This window comes from Hippocampus guttulatus, chromosome 11 (assembly GCF_054856545.1).
Source record: "Hippocampus guttulatus isolate MCC_2025c chromosome 11, RoL_Hgut_1.0, whole genome shotgun sequence".
Taxonomy (NCBI): domain Eukaryota; kingdom Metazoa; phylum Chordata; class Actinopteri; order Syngnathiformes; family Syngnathidae; genus Hippocampus; species Hippocampus guttulatus.
This window is the reverse complement of record NC_141271.1, coordinates 18,846,430-18,868,591: the sequence shown is the minus strand read 5'-3', so window position 1 is coordinate 18,868,591 and position 22,162 is coordinate 18,846,430. Positions and strand designations below refer to the sequence as shown.

Sequence of the window (22,162 nt, the reverse complement as noted above, 5' to 3'; positions counted from 1 at the left end):
ATATTGTGCGAAGAGGTCGCCCAACTCCTGCGCTAGCTAGCCTTTCCCAGCAAGGAAAAGGGTTTGTCCGTCATTTTCAGACGAGCAATTATGAACGGTACCCGTGGCTCACGGTCTCTGAGAAACGCTGCAAATTGTACTGCTTGCGAATGCTTGCAACTGACCGATTTGGTGTTTGGAGCCACACTGGATTGTTTTACCAAGGCAGCAAGGAAACATCAGAGCACGGCTGGGCACTTACAAGCTATGGTGCGTTTAAAAACGTTTGGGGGCACTCGCGTAGATCTGCAGCTCAGTGAACAGGCACTACATTGGTGAGTAAATGAATTTTATTTTACATTTCTTCTTGTCATTTTATTTCGTTCGTATTAACTTCACTGAACGGTAACGTTTGGGACTACAGTTAAAAGATTGAGTGAAATTCTGGAGCGAAAAAAATGCAAGTGAAGAAGCTCTTTTTGGTATTTTTAGGTCAGCGGTTTCCAAGGGGGAAACATTTGGAAGTAGCTCCAAGCTGGAAAACTTCCCTTGGATAGTTTAGTCCAAGTTCAGTGTCAAAACATTTCTTCATACGCAACAGTTGTTGTGCCTTCCGTGTCCCCGGAGGACGTCCTCTTGGGTGACTGGCGTCCATGTTTTTTTTTTTTTTGTTGCCGGTTCACACCTTGGCCCATTAGTGTGCGATGATGACAGCGGCTTGCAATTAGAGGTGTGAAGACAACACCGAAAGACGGGAGCCATCCTTGCGTTTCTCCCGGCGGAGACACAGACAACAATCTTGTTGTTTGTCATCATGCTGACACTGACAAACTGACCTTTGCGACTACTTTCCGTGGTGGCAGGAAGTCCGTTCGTGATGTCCGTCCAGTAAGACTTGAAGGGTCTTACTTTAGTTCTTGCCTCATTTCTTGAAACTTGCTCCTGTGAAGCCAAATAACTCCTTGAAGAGTTTCAACATTCTCTGGCCCTTAACCCTGAGGCCTAAAAAAAAAAAAGCTACTTGGTTTCCTCACCCACACATGAGGTAGCTGTCGATTTTCAACAGATTGGGTTCCGTTTGGGTGGCCCGGTGGGCCAGTGGTTAGCTCGTCGACCTCACAGTGCACAGGAATCGAACCTCTGCACTGTGAAGTCGACGCGCTAACCCAGTGGTGGGCAAACTACGGCCCGCGGGTCGAATCCGGCCCGTTGGTCTTTTTAATCCGGCCCGCCGAAGGTTGGTCCACAATTAAGGTTCGATGTGAATGATTGAATTCATTTCAATTGGACTTGTAATGACAGGCATTTCACCGCCAGGTGGCGCATTGACTTGAAGTTGCAGAACACGGGTGGGCGGGACAATCTTTTCGACCACCTAGTACCTCTGTATCGCTCTACTTCTACTGGTCTGATCACAACCCATCTGCAGCGATGCACAGGCTAAAATAGGTCATCAACAACACTTTTGTCATTTAAAAAAAGTATATTAATACCGTACTTTCATGCTTTTGTTCTGTTGATGTTTGATATGGACTGTCAACAAATGCAGTTTTTTTTTAATGTACCATAGCTCGTGTTGACCTGGCCCTTCTGTCAAATTTTAAAAGTCAATGCGGCCCCCGAGCCAAAAAGTTTGCCCACCCCTGTGCTAACCACTCGACTACCGGGCCGCCCTGGTTTCCTCCCACATTCCAAAAACATGCGTGGCAGGCTGATTGAACGCTCCTGTGTTGTGTTATTTTTGTTATTTTGACTTCAAAATGGCGCCGCGTGAGTGGCTGCCTTTCCAGCAGCTCCTATATTTTGTTGTTCTACTTCTTCCTTTCATAACTTTGCTGCTGTGAATCGGGAATTTCTCCATTGCGAGACTAATAAAGCTTTTCCTATCCTATCCTATCCAAATTGTCCTTGAGTGTGAGCGCGGATGGTTGTTCGTATCTGTGTGCCGTGCGATTGGCTGGAATCTGTTCAGGGTGTCCCCCGCCAACTGCCCTAAGACGGCTGGTTGGACCCGGGTTCTAAATGAGTGACACCAAATTTCCGTGGTCACCGTCAGTTTGTCTTGCGAACAACAGCCCTGCGCTTGTGTCCCAGTTGTCAGTCACCCTTGACATGGCGTTTTTCCAATTCACACCATGGACCGAAAAAAAGCATCCGCCCAGGCGTCGACATCCCATAAACTGCTCGTAGATTTTTTTTTTTTTTAAATTCTGGATTTTTATACACCGGCAGGACATGAGAAGACCAATACATGTGTTGACACCTTTCCAAGTTAGTCAATTCCAACTTGGTACTTTTGTGTCCCTCTCAAGTTTACCACGGTGCGTAAAGTGGACTCGGTCAAGAGCAGCTCAAGACAAAAAAATGTGACGTCACCGGACGGAAGATTTTGCGGGGTCGCCGGTGACATGGAATGTTTGGTCGATCCGAACAAAAACGAGGTCCGACTTTTAACCCTGACGGGGACGGCGGTCACGACAGCGGACAGCTTATCATGTGATCGGGCTACAGGGCCCATGAAAGGGTTGAACACAACTTAAGACGCCAACGCAAGGGTTAATTAACAACAGTTAGGGGGAGCGACAATATTTTAGGCTGATGTAACGTTGGATAAGTGCGCATGTCGCTGTTTACTCGCTGTGGCCGGTGAGCGCTCATCGTGACGTCATATTTGGACAACTTTGACCCAGTGGCAAATGCTTGCGGGGGGGAGGTACAAGAATCCATAAAGGAGACGCGCAGCCGAGAGGTTGAGCCAGAAGGCTGTCTGAGCTCCATGGAGCCCGAAGACCGATGGCATCTCTGTTTCCCGCAGCTGCCCAACATCTCCTGCAGGAAGTCTTCGTCCGAGGGCTCGGAAGGCGTTCTTTTCCGAGTCCTGCTTCCCGTCGAATGCGTCGCCACCGTGCTGCTCAACTTGCTGGTCATCATTTCAATCTCCCACTTCAGGCACAAGTTCCTTTTTCTGTCACGCTCGGGTTGTTTTTCGGTCCTGGCGAGGTTTCCCAGATGTTTGCGTCACGGCGTTCGAGGACGTTCAATGACGTATTCCGCCGATGCTCGCGTTTGCCAGGAAAATGGTTTCGAGACTGCGTTGTGTGTATCAATGATGGTTTTTTTTTTCTTTCTTCTCTCTCTCTTTTTTTTTTTTTTGTCTTGGTGTGCAGGCAGCTCCACACCCCCACCAACCTGCTCCTCCTCTCCCTCTCCGTCTCCGACTTTCTGGTGGGCTCGGTGTCGATGCCAAACGAGATCTACAAGAACGCGTCCTGCTGGTTTCTGGGCGACGTGATGTGTTCCCTGTGGAACTACGTGATTTTCATTTCTTCGGCGGCCTCGGTGGGAAACATGGTGCTGATATCGGCCGACCGTTACGTGGCCATTTGCGATCCCCTGCATTATACGGTCAAAGTCACCGTGAAAAGAGTTCAACTTTGCGTTTGTCTCTGTTGGCTGGGCGCCATTCTCCACTGCGGCATCGTTTTGATGGACCAGTTGGCTCACCCCGGGATGTACAACTCCTGCCTGGGAGAGTGCGTCATCGGTTTTGAGTTTTACGGAGGCGTTTTGGACCTGGTCATGTGCTTCGTCCTTCCTCTCGGCGTCATCATCGCGCTGAACGTGAGAGTGTTTGCGGTCGCCGTGTCTCAGGCGCGAGCCATGCGTTCTCATGTTCGATGTCTCAAATTACAACGTGGCGGCCCTTTCAGAACAAAGACCTCCGAAATTAAGGCGGCCAGGACTCTTGGGGTTCTCGTTCTGGTCTTTCTGGCGTGTTTCTGCCCGTACTACATTGCTAATCTGGTGGCTGACGACGGGACCGCGGCTTCGGTGGGCAAATATGTTCTTCATTTGTTTGACTTCAACTCGTGCGTGAACCCCTTGATCTACGCCCTGTTCTACCCGTGGTTTCGAAGAGCCGCCAAGCACATTGTCACCCTGCGCATTCTGCGGCCCGGCTCCCGCCAGGCCAACAACATACTCTAGACTGGCATTTAAATGCGCCGATCGTTTTGTTGTTGTTGTTCTTGTTGTCGTGGTCATTTGAGCAGCCCGTACTTTTCATTTCTTCATTTTGCTTTTGAATGTCGCTTAGCCTTTCGTTTGAAACATTTTAAAATGTTGTACTTGTAATGATATGAAGCGCAGCGAGTTACCCTTGTGTATTGAATGCACACGCACCTATACCTCTGCTCAGCCGCATTTCTTGTAAATGTCACACACCAACGTGATAATGACAGAAATGGACTCCTGCAGTACGAAGACCACAGGTTGCTCATTTTCAACTATGAATATTGTGTGCACTGAGGAAAGGATGCGCTGATGCTTATGTGTGCCCGCCCGTGTGTATGATGTGGCTCTTTGCAATAACATAGTTTAAAAAAACGGAGCTCTTAGTTTCTGACTGGTTGGCCACCCCTGCCCTATATCAAGAGCAAAAAGGAACATTCATAAATTAGGATATTTGGAACACGCAAAGTCACTTTTACAATCCGTTTAGATATACAATTGGTGTATACGGTGAAAAGACATGTACTATATATGTATATATTTATACGTATATGGCTATGATAGTGTGCGGACTGATTCCGAGTTGACTGCGAGGCGTCGAGAGAGAAATTAAAAAAAAATATTTGTGTCTTTGTGTATTTTAGTGTTACTGTTCCGAGTTGACTGCGAGGCGTCGAGAGAGAAATTTAAAAAAAAATTTAAAAAAATATTTGTGTCTTTGTGTATTTTAGTGTTACTGTTCCGAGTTGACTGCGAGGCGTCGAGAGAAATTATAAAAAAAATAATAAAAAGATTTGTGTCTTTGTGTGCGTGTTATTTGTATTGTGTATTAGTTACCTGTCCAATTAACTTGCGCAAAAAAAAGGAGAGTAAAATAAAAGAACGTAGATCACCTTTAACAACTATGGCAGGGGTCAGCAACCCAAAAGGTTGAAAGAGCCATATTGGACCAACAAAAAAAAAAAAAAAACGAAAAACAAATGTGTCTGGAGCCGCAACAAATTAAAAGCCTTAGAAAGAAGGCGACACACGCTGTATGTATCTATATTAGCCTACCATCAAAATGACTACGTTGGCTACAAATACACAATGAACCTTCCTGGTTAAACTTTTTTTTTTTTTTTCCCTGAAGTGCATCCTGTCGAGCAGGGGGGGGGGGGGGGGCGGCAACCTTTTTTGACCAAAGCTCTATTTTGCGATCAACCGGCCTCCCGTGATGGACCCGTGACCGCACACGCGCGCACTTACACACGCATGCCATCAAGAGCAATCGCCATAACAGCCCCTCAGATGAAGGAGGCGTGTTAACTTTCGTAGCCGACGTGTGACCGACATGAAACACCTTTTCTTCTTCCGGTAGCCACCTGCCTGGCATCCCGCTCTGCAAAACGTGTGTCGCAGGCTATGACGCAAATCTTCGTTGACAGAAATGTTGAAATGTAATATTTATTCGACACATTTTTACAGCATTGGAAAATGTTAATTTTTGTCCTCCTACAGAAACCATATCCAAGCAAAAAATATTTATTTTCACTCCCCCATTTTTCCCATTTTCAAACGTTTTTAAAAAGCACCAGGGAGCCACTAGGGCGGCGCTAAAGGGCCGCAAGCAGCTCCGGAGCCACGGTTTGCCGACCCCCGACCTATGGTGACTCAACAGTCTGCTTGCGATTACTGCCCTTTTTTTTTTTTTCTTAACATTTCAAAGTTCGTTTGATTTGAAATTTAACGATGGCATTGTCTAACAATGAGGAGTCCGGAGCGCCAGGAGGAGCATTTTAAAACGGCGCACGCAAGCGGCGGTCGTGTTGTTCCTTAGCACGCTACGAAGTGCGTCACTGCCTCCGCGCGTCACGTCTCCGACAAAGGTAGGCGGCGATTTCCTTTTCACAAACTCTTGCGTCCGCGCACTTTATTTTTCACTTTCGTCCATGTTAGGGTCCAATATGGCTGTTTGCTATCTTCTGTTTGCCCCGTCTTCAATCAGAACCGGAGCCGTGGCCAAAGCCTAGCCAAACGCTAGTTGGGCCTTTCGCTTGTACAACAATTTGGGAATGGAAACGTCTGAGGGCGTAAGACCGAATCTGTGTTGCCTATTAACTGTTGATTGTTAGCAGTATGTAGCGGGATGGTGCGCCTCATGACATCATACTTGGACAACTTTGACCCAATCACAATCGATCGGGGGAGGTCCTAGAAGCGTTTTAAGGAGCTGGCCGACAGCGAGGTTGAGACAGGAGGAGGCTGTCTGAGCTCCAGCTTCTCCATGGAAACCCAGAACCAATCGGATCTTTGCTTTCCAGAGCTGGCCAACATCTCCTGCAGAAAATCGCCCGGTCCGGTCGTTTTTTACCTGGTTCCGCTGTTGAGCATCTCCATCCTCACCGTGGCGCTCAACCTGCTGGTCATCACCGCAATCTCCCATTTCAGGCATACGTTCTTTTTATTTTTTTCAGATTTTTTTATTTTTTTTTTTAAAGTCTCGGGACTTGATCCGAATACTAATTTGTGCAGGATGCCGTATTCCGCCTACAGATGTCGGTTTTGAAGTGTTGTGTCTTTAACAGCTTGTTGATTCACGTGTCTGTGCTGTGTGTGTGTGTAGGCAGCTCCACACCCCCACCAACCTCCTGCTCCTCTCTCTCGCCGTCACCGACTATCTGGTGGGTCTCCAATTGATCCCGATGGCAGTTCGCACGGCGGCATCCTGCTGGTTTCTTGGCGATAGTCTGTGCTCTCTGTTTCTGTATTACATCTTAACGGTGACGTCCACGTCGGTCGGAAACATCGTGCTGATATCGATCGACCGATACGTGGCCATCTGTGACCCTCTGCATTATAACATCAGAGTGACTGTGAAAAGAGTTCAACTTTGTGTTTGTCTGTGTTGGTTCTCATCTCTTTCCTACTCGGGCGTCATTTATTACGATCAGCTGATGCAGCCGGGAAAGTATCATTCCTGCTATGGGCAGTGCGTCATCGTGTTTGACTTCACGACAGGAGTCGTTGACCTGGTGGTTTCTTTCCTCCTTCCGCTCTGCAGCGTCGTCATGCTGTACACCAAAGTGTTTGTGGTCGCTGTGTCTCAGGCGCGAGCCACGCGCTCGCACGCGGCGCGCGGCAAATTCAAACACTCGCCGCCTCTCCGGGCAAAGAAATCCGAGTTGAAGGCCGCCAGGACTCTGGGTGTTCTCGTTGTCGTGTTTCTCCTGTGCTTCTGTCCGTATTACGGTGTGTTTCTCGCACGTGATACCTTACGCAATCACACCCTTCGAGTGTGCGTCATCTACCTGTACTATTTCAACTCGTGCGTGAATCCCTTGATATACGCCTTGTTCTACCCCTGGTTTAGAAGAGCCGTCAAGCACGTTGTCACTCTGCGCATACTGCAGCCTGGCTCCTGTGAGCTCAACGTACTCTAGAATAAATTTCAAGTGTTGTTTTCATGTAAAAGTAAACCAAGAAAATAAAGTGTGTTTTCTTCTATGAACGTCACTCGGGTAATGCTTTGTGTCACTGTGCTCATGCGTGTCTTGAGCAGTCGTATTTCAAAGCCGTGAATGCTTCTTGTATACCAAAAACAACTGAATGCTTCACAGAGAGACAGCAAAATGCACCAATCCTCATTAAGTGGCCCCCCTTTTTTAACATTCACATAAATTCACTGGTCCACGTTTGAGGACTGCAGATGTCAGAGCGACAGATCAATGCTGAAATATCTGTAATGTATCACATAAATATGGAATTCTATCACATTGCACAGTTTGTCTCTGCTTTTACGTTTGCTTTGTTTTTCTCCGGTTTCTGCTGCAAAGCCGGGATGACGAATGAGAATCTGTTCTTAATTGCCTTTGCTGCGCCAAGGTCATTCTTACATACCATCACAATAACATCAAAGTTTTCAATAACTTCCTTCAAGATTATATGATATTCACATTAATCCAACCAAGAAACCACAACCAATTTATTTGAAGTGATTATTAACTAAACTCGAGTTTGTTGCACATCTTTAACATGAGCGGCATTGTCGATCTCTCTTTCTCGCCGCCACTGTTGCTTGACACAGCAGCGCCCTCTGTTGGCTGTTTATTATATTAACTAATTAAAAAAGTAAAAGTTTGCATATTTACAAGTATTGATTATTGTTTGCCCTTTGTTAATCTGACATAATAATCGATTCATTGTAATTAAAAAAAATAAAAAAGAAATTCGTCAAACAAAATACAGGCCCCCGTGATTGGCTAATGGCCAGTCAGCCCGATGTCAGATGGCATAGGTAGGCCCAGCACGACGCTTGTGAGGATAAGCCGAAAAGAAAATGGATGGGTGGAAAATTGCAGGTACGCCGTTTTAAAATTGTACATGAACGAGTTAACGTCAAGTTAATGCGGTCATATGTCTAAATAGAAGCAGATCGTTTGTGTTGTGCTCGGCGGATGTCTCCTTGCTCGGGTGGTTAAAGGTAGTGTAAAACCTTAAATTAGAACTGCTGCTTTCCGAATGGAGGCCACGGTTTCAAATTCGGACATCCAACAAAGCCATTCTAACCTTAAACCGCACTTTTAAAAGGCAGCAAAAAGCGAATACGAAGCACTGACATAAATGGGGAGCCTGGTTGACAACAAGCTATTCCTGAACCATGTGACATGGACGGTCGAGTAGAGCGAGTGAGGAACGCCATGGAGACACTTCTGATATCTTACTTTGGACACTTGAGGGGGCTATAGTCTTTGTCAAACTGATTTCCTCATGAACTGATGACTTTGATCATCCGAAAGGGGGGGGGGGGGGGACGCTTGGCTGTGCCCTGGCTTAAAACAACGACTGAATGGCAAGGAGGGTTGCGAAGTCAACATGACTGTGACAGAGACAAAAAAAAAAAAGCTTTCAAGAATATACGTGGCGATTTTTAAGGAATTGGGGGGGCAATACTAACGTCCCGAAACACAAAGAAACACAAGCAAACGAAAAAGTTACAGTGGTCCCTCGCTGTTTTGTGTTTCGTTTATCGCAGCTTCAGTGCATCGCGGATTTTTTCAAACATTCATTAGTATTATTTTTTTTAAGTCCGCAAACGGTCCGCTAGAAGCAGCGAAAGTCAGCAAAACAACAGCGAGTCACATCGAGCAACATATACAGTACTACATGTACTGTATATGTTTACTCTATTTTGTTATTCATACACTAACCTGACCTAACTTAAACATGTTTAAATCTATTAGTATACAGCATTAAGTAATGTTAATTACTACAAAATCTACTTGTACATGCATGTATACCATAAAATTTGGCCTTATAAATATTTTTTCATACTCATACACATGTACATGTACCTATACGGGGGGGGGGGGGGTCGCTACTTCGCGGATTTTCGTTAATCGCGGATGGTTTTGGTCCCCATTTACCGCGATAAACGAGGGATTACTGTACACCCGGACAAGACACGAGTGGCTGAGGGAGCTGAGTGGTTGACACAAAAGTCTGGGCTGACGAAAACATGTAGAAACATAAACTTAATGGGCAAGACAAGACATGAAAAAAAAATGCCTTGGGCCCCCTTTGATCTTTGGCCCCTCAGCAATTGTCTGGTTTGCCTGTCCTGTTGCGGCGCCTCTGGTCAAACTAAGAGCCTCCGTGGGGCGGACGAACTAACCTCGAGTGCGCCGTGTTGCCCGTGCAGCTTTTACCCTTTTATTTCACTGCAGTTTCAATCCAAAATGTAGCTTCACATCTCTAAAGTCTCCATTTTTGGATAAACTCGCTTTGCTGATCCTCTTTGTTGCTTGTCATGGTTATCTGGAAATCGGAGCTGTTGGTGACTCACATGCTTGAATCATCTGGGACGAGGTGGCGCGTTGTGATAAAAATTCCCCGCAGGTCTGGCTCGCAGTCTGGATGAAGAATGTTGGATTCAAACTCTTGTGTGTTTACTCAGGCTTCCAAATGGCCCCCGAGTCACTGTTGCGCCACTTGGGTTATTCGGCAGAAAATCCATGTGCGTGAGGCACACTAAGCAAAAAGCAAAACGATCACTGGCATGCTCCGGATTCTCACGACATGACTTGTTTTAAACGCGCCCCCCCCCCCCCCCCCCCCCCCCCATGTACGGTATTTCAGGTTGCCTAAAGTAATGTGGGAATTGAATGCGATGCCGCTGTGGAAGCTCAATAAACAAGCAGGATGTGGACAGCGTGGGGAGTCATGGGAACACTCCCGAGTCGGAAGATTTGGCACGATTGCTTGAGGAAGATATGTTGTAAATTCCAACTGCTTCCTCCACTTTAAGGCTACAAACCCAAACGGGATGTCATCATATTTCCTTGCCTATGATAAGTCTTTTCTCCTTTTGACCAATGAAATTCCAAAATTCATCCTCACAGGGTCAGCGCGCTGGGCCTTGTGGCCGTCAGCATTTTTCCTTCTTCTGATTGGTTGGTTAGAGCAAGCCAATTTTGACGATAGGAATTACATTTTGTAAAAAAAAAAAAAAAAAAAAAATGTTCACATGATTAGATGAATATTGATCCCGAACTGCTCCGCATGATGGTTACGACGTGTTCGTGGTGGTATGATTTTTAATTCTTGCGAGATTCCAAAGAAGGCCCAAAAAGAAAACGTTCAAATGTAGGAGAATCGCAGATCACTTTTGAACTGACTCGACGTGGCTCTTTTGGATCTCTCACATCCACGCTTGTCTTGGAGGTTGCGACAGCTGGCAGCTTTGTTACTCTGTGCCCCCCCCCACCCCCACCCCATTGAAGCCCCGCCCACCCACTGCTGTATGAAAGGATAAATTATTGAAGGGGAAAAACAACAGCTGATCAATGGCTGCGCTGTTCAATAGCCTCCCGGCAGCACATTTTATACAATCAATCCAGTTTATTGAACTGAGCTGGTTGGTAACCGCAGACAATAATACTAAAGAGCCATTTGCATTGTTGCTCACGCCACCTGAATGACGCCTGCTGGTTTTGTTTAGTACACATCGTCACATCAAGCATTTTCTTTTCTTTTTTTTTTTCTTTCAGGGGACAGTGAATTGATTGTGAAATGGTCTCCGCGGGCATCCATCAGCTGTCTTTACGCTTGAGGTTTGGCTGCTGGAGCCGCCGCTGGTGGCTGCTTGCCACCAATGGACCTCGATGCAGCACGGGCAGGACATCTGCATGCCTACTTGTTTATCGCAGCTCGGGGAAAAAAAGCAATCTTTTTAACAACCGCAGTGGAATTATTAAAAAAAAAAAGTTGAATAAATGTATGAGTTTAATTAAACAAAAACTAGTGTTGGTTATTTTTGTCTATATTATGGGGAGAAATATGTTCATGGAATTCTTTTGCCAGTTATTTTATGTTATGACGTAGTCATGGTATGCTTAATTTTTCCTTTTGTAGGGAGTGATTGTGTATTGAATCTTGCCGATTGCATCAGAAAGGTTGTCCCCAATCGCATATCGATCCAGACTTTAGGGACACCCTACAGACAATATGCAAATTATATTGGAAAGCCATTTTACTCGTCCCTGACCTCTACTTTGCAGGCAGATCATAAAGACTTGACACCACTTTGTGTGCTTATTGACCTCCTCTCTTTCATTTGGAGATGCACGCGTGAGACACACACACACACACACACACACAAAATCCCTCAAGCCTTTGTTCCTCTCCCAAATAAAAAGGGGAATAGGGCGCAGACCCTTGAGTCCATTTCCGGAATGTGTACTGGCAAAGCGATCTCGTTAGTCTTGAACTTTCTCGGATTCCGTACTATCCTCCTCCCCGCTTCACCACGCCCTAGCCCCGCCCCCTCGCATAATGTGCCGGCTCCCAAATGAATGGCACCACGCACACACACAAACACGCACGCGCGTACGTACACGCTTGCGCGAGCACACACAAACAAATGCAGACACAAAACAACAGTAGTCCCATAACGCTCTCCTCCGGCCCCACAGCCGGGGCAAAGAATACTGAAAGTTATCCGAACCGAGCGGGTCATGTGTTGTTTGTGACCCAGAAATTTAGCAGCCGGCGGGGCACAGGAAGAGATTTTGAAATGGAGTAAGGCTTTTTCCTCACCTCATCGACTGTGGTCCCCCTCAAGTCAGACTACAAAGGGACGTCAGGTCGGACCTCGTCAACATGGAAACATTCTTCTTGGAGGTAAAATCGCTTATTTCCCCGCGTACTTTAAGTTTGTCATTCAGGTTTAAAAGTAATTCGTTATTAGTTTCGTCCTCGTTGCGCTGACAGTTTTCCATCTGTAACGACACAAAAGAACCACAAAAATCTGCATTTCATATTCACACCTCGTCATTTCAGAACTGGAGGACAATTTAGACACCACCATTTATGAAAAACAGACCGTTAAGTTTGTATTTATTATTTGGCTGTTTTAATAGTTATGTTTGTATGGCTAGGTGGTCTAGTGGTTCACAGTTCTAAGTTCAGGGGGTTCAAATTCAGTTTCTGGCCTCCCACTGTGGAGATTGCTTTTTCCCTCTTTGATTGCGTGGGTTTTCTGTAGGTACCTTCTTCCACTTTTCACTTTTTAAAAAAAAAAAAAATCTGGACACCAATTATTAACCCAAGTGTATGTTTGTTTCTGGAGAGGACAGAAAATGTCCTCCCTATTCTGACTTGTACTTCCTTGATATGCATCCCCCCCGCGACAACATGTCACAACAATCCGTTTCAATTGTGCTCCGATAATCCCGTTACAAGCAAAGCAGAGCCACATGACAATGTCAATGTACTTCTTCATGTGTGGCGCTTTGACAGCACATGTTTTCCTCTTGTTTTTATTTGAAAGTCCCAAGCAGTTTGTGAGTGTGGAGTGGATGCGAGTAGACTTCACCTGTCAATCTAGACAGAGACGCAGACACACACGGGTGCTGTCATTGTTTAAACTTGATGGGTCACACTGTTGTGACTCACACATCTGCAAGCAGCGATGGGAACGGAATGTGACTCGCGGTATTACTTTATTTTGGGACAGCTCTTTTTTTTTTTTAAATATACAATAATCAGGAGTTAATAAGTACGGATGCTATTCAGGTACATTGTTTTACATTTACAAAAATGTCTTCCGACGGATAGCCTCGTCGGATTAGATTTTGCGAGAATTGTGGAAGAGAAGCCTTGGGTGGATTATTGTGAGTCAGCCTCGGATGAATGTGAGGCCTGATTCATGGCTGGGAGTTCGTCATGAGCCATGCTGAGCCATTCGATTGATTGATAGGCTGGCTGGCTTCTCACTGATGCTTGAAAATTGAAGTTCTTGGTGGGTTTCCGATTGCGTGACACATCCGCTTAAGACCATTCTGTCTGTCCACACTGCCCGCAGTCCACACCCGGTCCGCCCTGCCCTGTCTTGTCAGTGCCTTTTCAGCTCTGACCGACGATACACTGGGTGCGGATTTGGAGGAAACGCGCTCTTTATGGCCTTTGTGAAGCATCCTGTCGAGCCGCCACCTTCAATTCTAAACTGGGCAATCCTTTAAAGTGGCAGCTGCCTCACACTGTGAAGCCAAACGAAGACCTTTCCACACCCGTTAACGCCCTCCGAGCAGACCCTCGCATTACAGGCCAGATTCCTTCCCCCTGAAAGGTATTCTGACCAGACGGAATCCCGGAGTCCTTTCCCCCCACCGGCCCCTGAAATTCCCAGCCGTGCCGGCATGTCATCCCGTGTCGCGTACAAGTGCCGCGGCCGCTTGAGGTTTCGGTTACCGCTCGCATTCTTCCCACCCCTGAAACAGCCACTCCGGTCGGCTTTTTCAAGCGCAAGTCAAAGCGGATCAACACGCTGGAGAAGAATATTGTTGTGAAAAGGGTAACTGAACGCGCTGGTCATTTCCTCCAGCTGTTGAAGGCATCTGAGATCACTGCGCCGCCACCTCCAGCCACACGGACGCTAGATTTAGCGAGGAAGGAAGTCAGGAAGTGAGGCGAGGATACAAGGAAGGAAGGAACGGAGACAAAAAAAAAAAGACATTCCTTTTGAATGCTGTTGCTGCTGGTAATCAAGATTTGCCAAAAAAGGTCATTTGAGAAATTTGAAATCATGTTATTTAGCTCTTTGGGGGTTTTTTTCTTTTTTGTTTGGCTTGCTAGCTCGCATTTGCATTTTCAGCATCTGTGACCTGACCTGCCCGTTTATCGGCGACCCGGTCAGTGTTGCGATAACCTCCTGCTGACACCCTGCTGTCAGCGTTAGCTCAAGCCGTCTCTTCCATCATTAAAGTGACTACGTTTTTAACAATAGTGCACAGGAGTTCATTGATCCATTTTGCTAGCTTGTGATGATGGAAGGGCAGTAAACGTAAGAACTGACGCGTCAGCGTTTCAACAGTGCCTCCACAAATCCACCAAGCATAAAAAAAAAACAACTTACTGATTCAATTAAAATGCTTTTATACCCTCATAAGTTGTTTCAAAACAAACAGTTGTTCAAGAAAGCAAATGTATTGAACATCGATGTTAAATACAACTGAATTGTAGCACGATGCTAACCACACTTTGAGAAGCGCCGCGCTGGGGGTCTGCTTTTTGAACAGATCCCTTCTTCTTGGTCTACAACGTCTGTGAAAGAAAACCAGGAAACTAAAATGCAAAAAGAAGAGTAGGGAAAGTACTATATCATCCAATTTTTTTTTCTTCAAATGAATGTTTTTCAATGCTCACTGTGGCCGTGTTCTATCTCCATCCAAGGGGGACAAAGGGAGGCCCATCCCAAATTGGCTTTGAGCCCAATCAATATCCATTCATGAATTCGTTTTCCATCACTTCTGCTGTTTCGAGACAAGTGCGAGCTGAAGTCTGTCGCCGCTGCCTGCGGCGAGAGGCGAGCTACACTCTGGCCTGAGGGTTGCGTTTAAAAAAAAAAAAATAAAGCAAGGAAACTAAATTTAAAAATGTTCCTACAGAACGTGTTTCCAGAGGATCACATCCTGACCGAAAGCCTTCATTATCCAGCGGGGAAACATTTGTGGTTGTCACTTACCGCAGTGACATCACAATTTCAAATCCCCGTACTGCTGTGCTGGCTTTCTGATGAGTCATTCTCCCGCCAAAGCCTCTTTTTATAGGCCGTGATGCTGCCACGTTTCTTCCCACCCATCCTTCCCTCAAGGATAAATAATAATAATACTAATAATAATCCAATCCTTTAGTCTAAACATGATATTCTGATGAATATTGCGCTTGTGGACTAAAAATGAATCCATCCCTTTTCATCAATCGCAGGGTGGTGTTATTTGGTCCTACACCGCCCTCTGCCGTCTGCTGAAAGTGACGTCAAAGTGCCCTCGGCCTCGCCTTGCTGACGTTACGTCTCACCTGTTTTATGGGTTTGGTCATATAGTGTTCAAAATTCGAGCCCGGGGGACCCCTTTGACGTCACTTTCGGTCGACAAAGATCCGAGCAAAGCAAAGATTCTCAAAATGGAGTACCACACGAAGGAATCAATGAATTTGTGAAATACCGTCCAGTTATTTAATTTTACATTTGCGTTGAATCCATTTGAAATATATGTTTTCAAAAATGTCAGTTCTTGTTTTCTTTTGGGATGTATTTATTTTAGCGACAATTTTTATTTCACTTACTGTACGTAACACCATTTTTGCTCAGCGCTGAGCCTGCCGTCCTTGTTTGTGCCAGCCAGAGGTCGATTCTCCAAACCAGACAAGTTGCTTACTCTTCACTGCCACCAAAGGATGGACTTAGTCTAGATTTGCATGCGCTGTGTTATCCGGGATGCTTAGCCAGAGAAAATTAAAGTCGTTGTTTACCGCGGCCTCGCCTGGCACACTAAACGACTTTTGGCCTTGACCTTGGCTGCCCTTGCCCGACTGACTCTATGAGCTCGTAATAAGAGTCGAGCTTAAACCTCTTCTTGCGCTGCGGCTTAATAATAGCCAGCCTGTGATTACTGCTGTCGGCCCAGATGCTGACTTTCCCTAGCTAGCCTCCTGTGATTACCTCGTGGGTGAGACGATGATGGAATATGTTCATCGCTCTTGCCTCTGCTTTCCATTTTCCGACGATTCAAACTGAAACAGATTGCGGCAACAACTGGAGCCTGTGGTTCAAGGGTACAGTTAAACTCCTCTACAACGAAACCTCTACATGGGCGAAAATACCCCCTAATGTGAAAAAATGGCTCCCCCTACAATGAAAAGTGAAGTAAATGCTGATCGTAAATTTTGCAATTTCTTTCCTTTTTTTTCTACCCTGGCTGTATGAAGTGTCAAATTAGTGTATGCTCATATTTATGCACTATTGGAATAAAAATAAAAAGTTGATGTTTTCTTTGGTTGTTAGTGTGAAGTTAACCGGGCTAATGAAAAGCAAAGCGACAGCTGCACAATAGTTTGTCCTTTCGTATTTGTTTGACTTCGCAACAGAGAGAATAATCGGAGAAAAAAAAGTTATTTGTGGGGGGGTGGTCAGGGTTATCTGAATGTCATTATCTTTCTCTTACTGTATGTTGTGATGTGTTCATGTAAAATAAGAAGTCATACAAAACATTGGCAGATTTTTAAAATCACTATTATTTTGAAAGAGCTAATATCGGTTGATTCATCGGTTGGCCCCTAGTAGGCACTTTACATAAGAACAATTAAAAAAAAAAGACAGATTTAAAAAAAAAAAAAGAGTTGTGCGTACATTGTTGGGCCCACCCCGTACATTGTTGGGCCCCCCCCCACCCCTCAAGGTAGCCTCTCTATCGTAATCCTTTCCCTCCGTCCTTTGACTTCAAGTTTCAGTCGACTCGCGTTGTCAGACCACCGCGGGGAAAGGGCTCTCGAACCCGTTGGAAGCGCCCGCGTGGATGATCCCATGTGGCGACTGACAAATCTTCAAGTACTCGCCGCGTTGTTCTTATTTGTCTCATTAATATGTGGATTCAAATCGCTTCAAAGCAACCTTCTGCTTTAAGGCCTCAGTGGGGGGGCAGACAGCTACTAAGACCCCATGATAAAAGCCAAATGACCCCCCCCTGGCCCCTTCCAGACAGGGGGAAGCCCTGTTCCCCACGGGGCTCCTCCTCCTCCATTAGCTAATTTCTGATCAGCTGCCTCCTCCGTCATCTTTAATTCATATGTCTTCCTGCGCAGATGCTGGAGGGTTGCTTTTAATCATCCGATTTGTGCCCTCGGTCAAGCAGCCTGCCCTCGGCCCACCCTTCAGCCAATGCTCCAAACAAAGACCGGCCTGACCTATTCTATGTAATTTCCAGGCGTCGCTAATGTGATATGCTACGAGTCTTAATGCAGTAGTATCTGGACTTCGTTGCGTGATTGAGCTCCAAAGTGAATTTACTCATCCATCCAATACGCTTTCCAAAATGAAATGATTAAAACGCCATGAATCTGTTCCAGCCTTCCTGAAAGCACCAGAATTATTTTGTTACATGTATTTAAGAAAGGAAAGGAGCACTGTATTTTCACCACTATGGTTCCCGGTACCTGGGAATCAATACTGGTATTTAATGGTACTTATTCTCGGTACTTTTGTGTATTTATTTCATCATAAAATGTCAACATTGACATATATTTTGTGCCACCCCCCACTCCTAATTCCATCCATCCATCCATCCATTTTCCGAACCGCTTGATCCTCACTAGGGTCGCGGGGGGTGCTGGAGCCTATCCCAGCCATCTCCGAGCAGTAGGCGGGGGACACCCTGAATCAGTTGCCAGCCAATCGCAGGGAACACAGAGACGAACAACCATCCACGCCCACACTCACACCTAGGGACAATTTAGAGCGTCCAATCAGCCTGACATGCATGTTTTTGGAATGTGGGAGGAAACCGGAGCACCCGGAGAAAACCCACGCAGGCCCGGGGAGAACATGCAAACTCCACACAGGGAGGCCGGAGCTGGAATCGAACCCGGTACCTCTGCACTGTGAAGCCGACGTGCTAACCACTGGACTACCGGGCCGCCTAATTATAAAGTATAAATAATTCAAACAATAAATAAAGTATGCCATAACCTACTGATTTGAGTACCCATCCCTAGCTGTGTGCCTTTAAGGGGTGTGGCCAAGTGAGTGACATAAGGAGCTGTGCGGGCATGATTTGTGGTCAACAGTTGCTCCTTGTGCATGTTCTTATTTTGCATTTGTGTGTTTGACTGTTGGTGTCCAGTTCAGTAGACGGCTGCAAGTGCAGTCATTGTGGCTCTCTTTGCCCACATGCGAAGGCATCGCAGTGCCTTAGTTGCTCTGCTCTTTTTAACTTCACTTGAGCACCAATTCTGAGTCACCGGAACAGTTTATGAGACCCGTTAATGTTTTGTATCCCGTTTCAGGTGGAGTCCAGCGACGAGTGGAAAATATGTATTTTGTGGCACGTTAGGACGTTGACATGACTGAAGATGCATTATAAGCTGTTACTTCCGGAGTGGGTTGATCCATTTGTGTGTGTGTGTGTGGGGGGGGGGGGGGGTAAAACTCTCAACCCATCTGGAAGATTTGGGACCCGCAAGACCTTGAAGGACCTTTAGCCCCGATTCCCATCCCAGCCAAACTCAGCCCTTCTTGTTTAATATCACCTCTGTGTGTGTTTGTGTTCCACTCACTCAGCATTTCTGCAGATTTGGGTGAAATCCTTGAATTTGGCCCGAGTTCCTGCTTGTGGAACAAGTGACAAAACCCTGCATTGTTTTTAAAAGTATTTAAGATATTGTCCGCAAGGCAATCTGCAGAAAAACTATTTGTCATGATCACCAAAGTTTGAAAATGTGAAATGTTTTGTCAAGGCATTTAAAGGGAAAAAAACCCAAAACTAAATAAGCTCGTTTTGGCCTTGCTGCTCGAGTCACATGTCAAAATGGCCTAAAGATAGGAATCTTCTCCTGCCATCTTGTGAATGTGTTGCCCTTTGGGGAAACGTCGATCGGCTTTCTAATGGACCCTCACGCGAGAACCAATTTTCCTGTCTGAAGTCAGGCAACTCATGCCCATTAAGAATCGTCACAGCGGCTTTTTAATGGACACTCAGGGCAAGAAACTATTTTCTGTTTTGACCCTTTTAGAAGCGGGTCTAATGTTGTAGAGACTGCCGTCCACTCGTCCTCTTCCCAGGGGTCACTTTCATGACCCCTTTGGATCTTTATTGTTATGATAATACTGCCGTGTGTATTTATTTGAGGTGTAAATTGGCGTTCGGCGGGGGGGGGGCAGGGGGGGGGCTGCCTACTCCTTCGTCGCTGCTGTGGAGTCAACATGGATCCATCGTCCTATGGGCTATCCATAGCAACATCCAACAAAAGTCCATTTGAATGACCGCATGACTCTTTGATTTCCACTTACATAAGAGCACCCGATTGTCTGCGCAGTAATTCCGAATAATCCGCACCTGAACGTGAAGCGGCTTCCCCCAAAAATGCCGAGCCGGTACCAGGCAGAGAGGCGCACGCATAGTCCCAAGATCAAACAATGTTAATGCGTCGGCACGTGCTGTACTTATTGTAATCGTTGTTTCCGCCCTTTTTGCACACAATCGGAAATGAGACAAGACCGCACTCCCCTCTCCAGTCCTCTTCCTAATTTCCACGATGCGGCAAAATCTGTTGGTTTGCGAGAGCCCCCTTTTCGCTCAGCTGCCGGAAGTCACTTCGGCGATCGCTAAGGCAATCGAGACCGACGACTTCTTGAGAGTAAATTTAGAGTCTCGAAGCAATTTCTCTTGGTGTGTGTTTTAAAAAGCCCAATCACATGTTTCGCCCCGTTGCGCCCACGTGGCCGCTCCTTTTAAATAGTTAATGAGGATTGATGTCTGAAAGTGGCGACCTTGTCCCGCATTAGGTATCCAAGTGGAATTCAGGCATATTGATCCGCTCGGTTTTACGCTCTGTTGAACACAATTTCGTTTTTTGTTCCGTGTTTCCTTTTTGAGTCGATGAATGTTTCTGCGTTGGCTCAAAAAGGTGAGCGAAGAGCAATGTTGAATAGCAATGTTGAATAGCAATGCGCTCATTTCTCCAGCATTGTCTTCCAGTCATTCAAACATGCTTGCCAAGTCTATAAATGCATCTTCCTTTGCTGCGAGGAAATGACAGGCATACCTCAGGATTCCTGTTGTTGCGCTCGGCGATTGCATTGTTAATTCATGCGTCTGCGGCGGCCAGGAAGTTAGCATTGATAAAGCACGCTACACTCTTGCTATCAATTGTCAAGAATCCAATCTGAAACCGTGTTCAAGTTTTTTTTTTTTTTTCCCCACCTATGTGGGAGTTGTTGATAATTACAAATGCCAAGTTAGCCTGAAATGATGAATGCAATGAATGGCCTGGAAAAATGAAGTTACCCAAACAGTTGCTGCAAAATGAGAGTTATTACTCAGCCAGTGTTTTTTACAGTGAGCCTTGATTTAGGATGCTTAACGGTGTGGTGTTTGATGTCGGTGTCGCAGGGCTCCCGTGTGTGGCTGAGACATCAGGAACAACTTCTGCCCTCCACCATCACCTCCGGCGATGACACTTCGCTGGTCCTCACCACTGACTATGGAAAGGTAAGAGGACACTCATCTCTGATCATTGGATCGGTTCATGCTCTCATCAATCTGCATGTTGACAATTTTTTTTTCTTTCAAAATGATATTAAAAAAAAATCAGATTGGGGTGGGGGGCAGACTATTTTCATAGCTTTCACCTCCGACACACTTAAAGACAAAATGCTGTACTGTCTAGTGAAACGCCCAAATGTTAACCAAACCAGAATTGTGTCCAACAAAAGTCCGCTAGCTTAATGCTAGCCTGTAATGTGAAACAATGACAAGCTAGCACAAATGATCATCCATGTTCCTAACCCAACCGCGATCAGTGAAATTCTGGGATACAGAGACCATTTTCATCGCTTTGCCCCTCCGACACACTTAAACACACTTTTGATGTTATTCCTCAGCGACTGTTCTCACTCTTCGCTCGTCCACTTCTGAAAACATAGAAAACAAAATGTTGACCTGTCTAGTGAAACGCCCAAATGTTCAACCAAACCAGAATTGTGTCCAACAAAAGTCTGCTAGCTTAATGCAAACCTGTCATGTGACAAGCTAACATGAACGATCATCCGTGTTCCTGTCGTGATAAACTACTGCTACGTTAAAAACATGGAGCAGCGACACATACAAACGATACAAAGATTCCCGTCGACAGATATGAGCAGGGGTTACTGTTGCGTCAAACCGACAGAATGTGACAATCTATCTGTACCCGGCGTACAGTATAACATTCAACTCATCTTGGCACTCAGTGTGAACAGGTGGATGCCAATGAACGCATAGCTAAAGCATAACTGGGTCATGTGTCATAAGAAGCGCTGTAGATTCCTGTATAGATTTGTACTGCGTTGAAAAGGTGACTCAACACTTCATCTTGAGTTTCGTGTTGCGCATTTAAATCTATTAATCGACGGACAAAACGAATGAGATCCTTAACTCGCGTTGACCCACTGAACGCAAGCTAACGCCTCCCGTCGCGAGCATGTATTTCGGAAAGTGGGTGTGCATGCAGGAAGTTCACCTACGTGTGTTTCGTGTGCGGCTGCCCTGCGAACAACACCTTTTGTGAGCCTGTGGAACGTCTGCGTCTGGAGGAAATCCTGCACCCTGCGGTTGGACGTGGAGAGAGTGAAGTGATGATAGACGTGTGAAAAATAGCTTTGAATTGTGTGTGTTCTCTCGCTTCTCTCGTCTTTGTTGTCCGGTGACCTACAGGTTTTTGGGCAGTGATGTAGGAAGTAACTCAACAGGTATCAAGGACTATTTGTGTCCACAGGATCAAGACATTTAGCGTCATTTCCACATCCAGTTCTTACAGCAGATTTCAAAGAGAATATTCAGCGTGCTTTGGAGCAAAATGGAGGAACGCAGATGAGAAGAAGTCAGACAAGATGGGCCCATTTGGATTACAATTTTTGCATCAAAGCTGCGTGCACTATAATACTGACATACAGTTCTACATGGGGGTCGTCACTCCTCAGTTTTGTATTGTTTTGCGTTGTTTGTTAGCATTCAGCAAAGCAGACTCAAAGCAAAGCTATGTGCTTGTTTTAAATACAAAACAAGACATTCTCTTTGTTTTATGTTTACTTTGACAGTAAAATTAACCTGGGAGTGGCAATAAACAGCTTCAGGCCTTTTTTGGAAAAAATTGTCGGCTG

General features: G+C 45.8%; 3 protein-coding genes across 4 annotated transcripts in view; all 3 read left to right on the top strand.

Moving 5' to 3' along the window:
- Positions 1-3,146: 3,146 nt before the first annotated feature.
- Positions 3,147-4,735, top strand: LOC147198488 (trace amine-associated receptor 3-like). The gene has a single exon (XM_086123597.1). It carries the CDS (start codon positions 3,220-3,222, stop codon positions 3,964-3,966), a length of 747 nt encoding a protein of 248 aa, XP_085979723.1. The 5' UTR covers positions 3,147-3,219; the 3' UTR covers positions 3,967-4,735.
- A 1,347-nt stretch (positions 4,736-6,082) lies between these two features.
- Positions 6,083-7,412, top strand: LOC147198487 (trace amine-associated receptor 6-like). Of its 2 annotated transcripts, XM_086123652.1 has the most exons (2): positions 6,083-6,469; positions 6,600-7,412. In XM_086123652.1, exons 1-2 carry the CDS (start codon positions 6,257-6,259, stop codon positions 7,410-7,412), a joined length of 1,026 nt encoding a protein of 341 aa, XP_085979778.1. In that variant the 5' UTR covers positions 6,083-6,256. The 2 variants fall into 2 exon arrangements, with proteins under 2 accessions (XP_085979778.1, XP_085979777.1); XM_086123651.1 differs by lacking the exon at positions 6,083-6,469 and having other exon boundaries at positions 6,531-7,412.
- A 4,562-nt stretch (positions 7,413-11,974) lies between these two features.
- myo10l3 (myosin X, like 3) overlaps positions 11,975-22,162 on the top strand; it is a 52,893-nt gene continuing 42,705 nt past the window's right edge. Inside the window, exons 1-2 of the mRNA XM_086123381.1 lie at positions 11,975-12,150; positions 20,415-20,513. Of these exons, the coding sequence (XP_085979507.1) occupies positions 12,130-12,150; positions 20,415-20,513 (120 nt within the window). The 5' untranslated portion in view covers positions 11,975-12,129. The remainder of the gene's footprint in view (positions 12,151-20,414; positions 20,514-22,162) is intronic.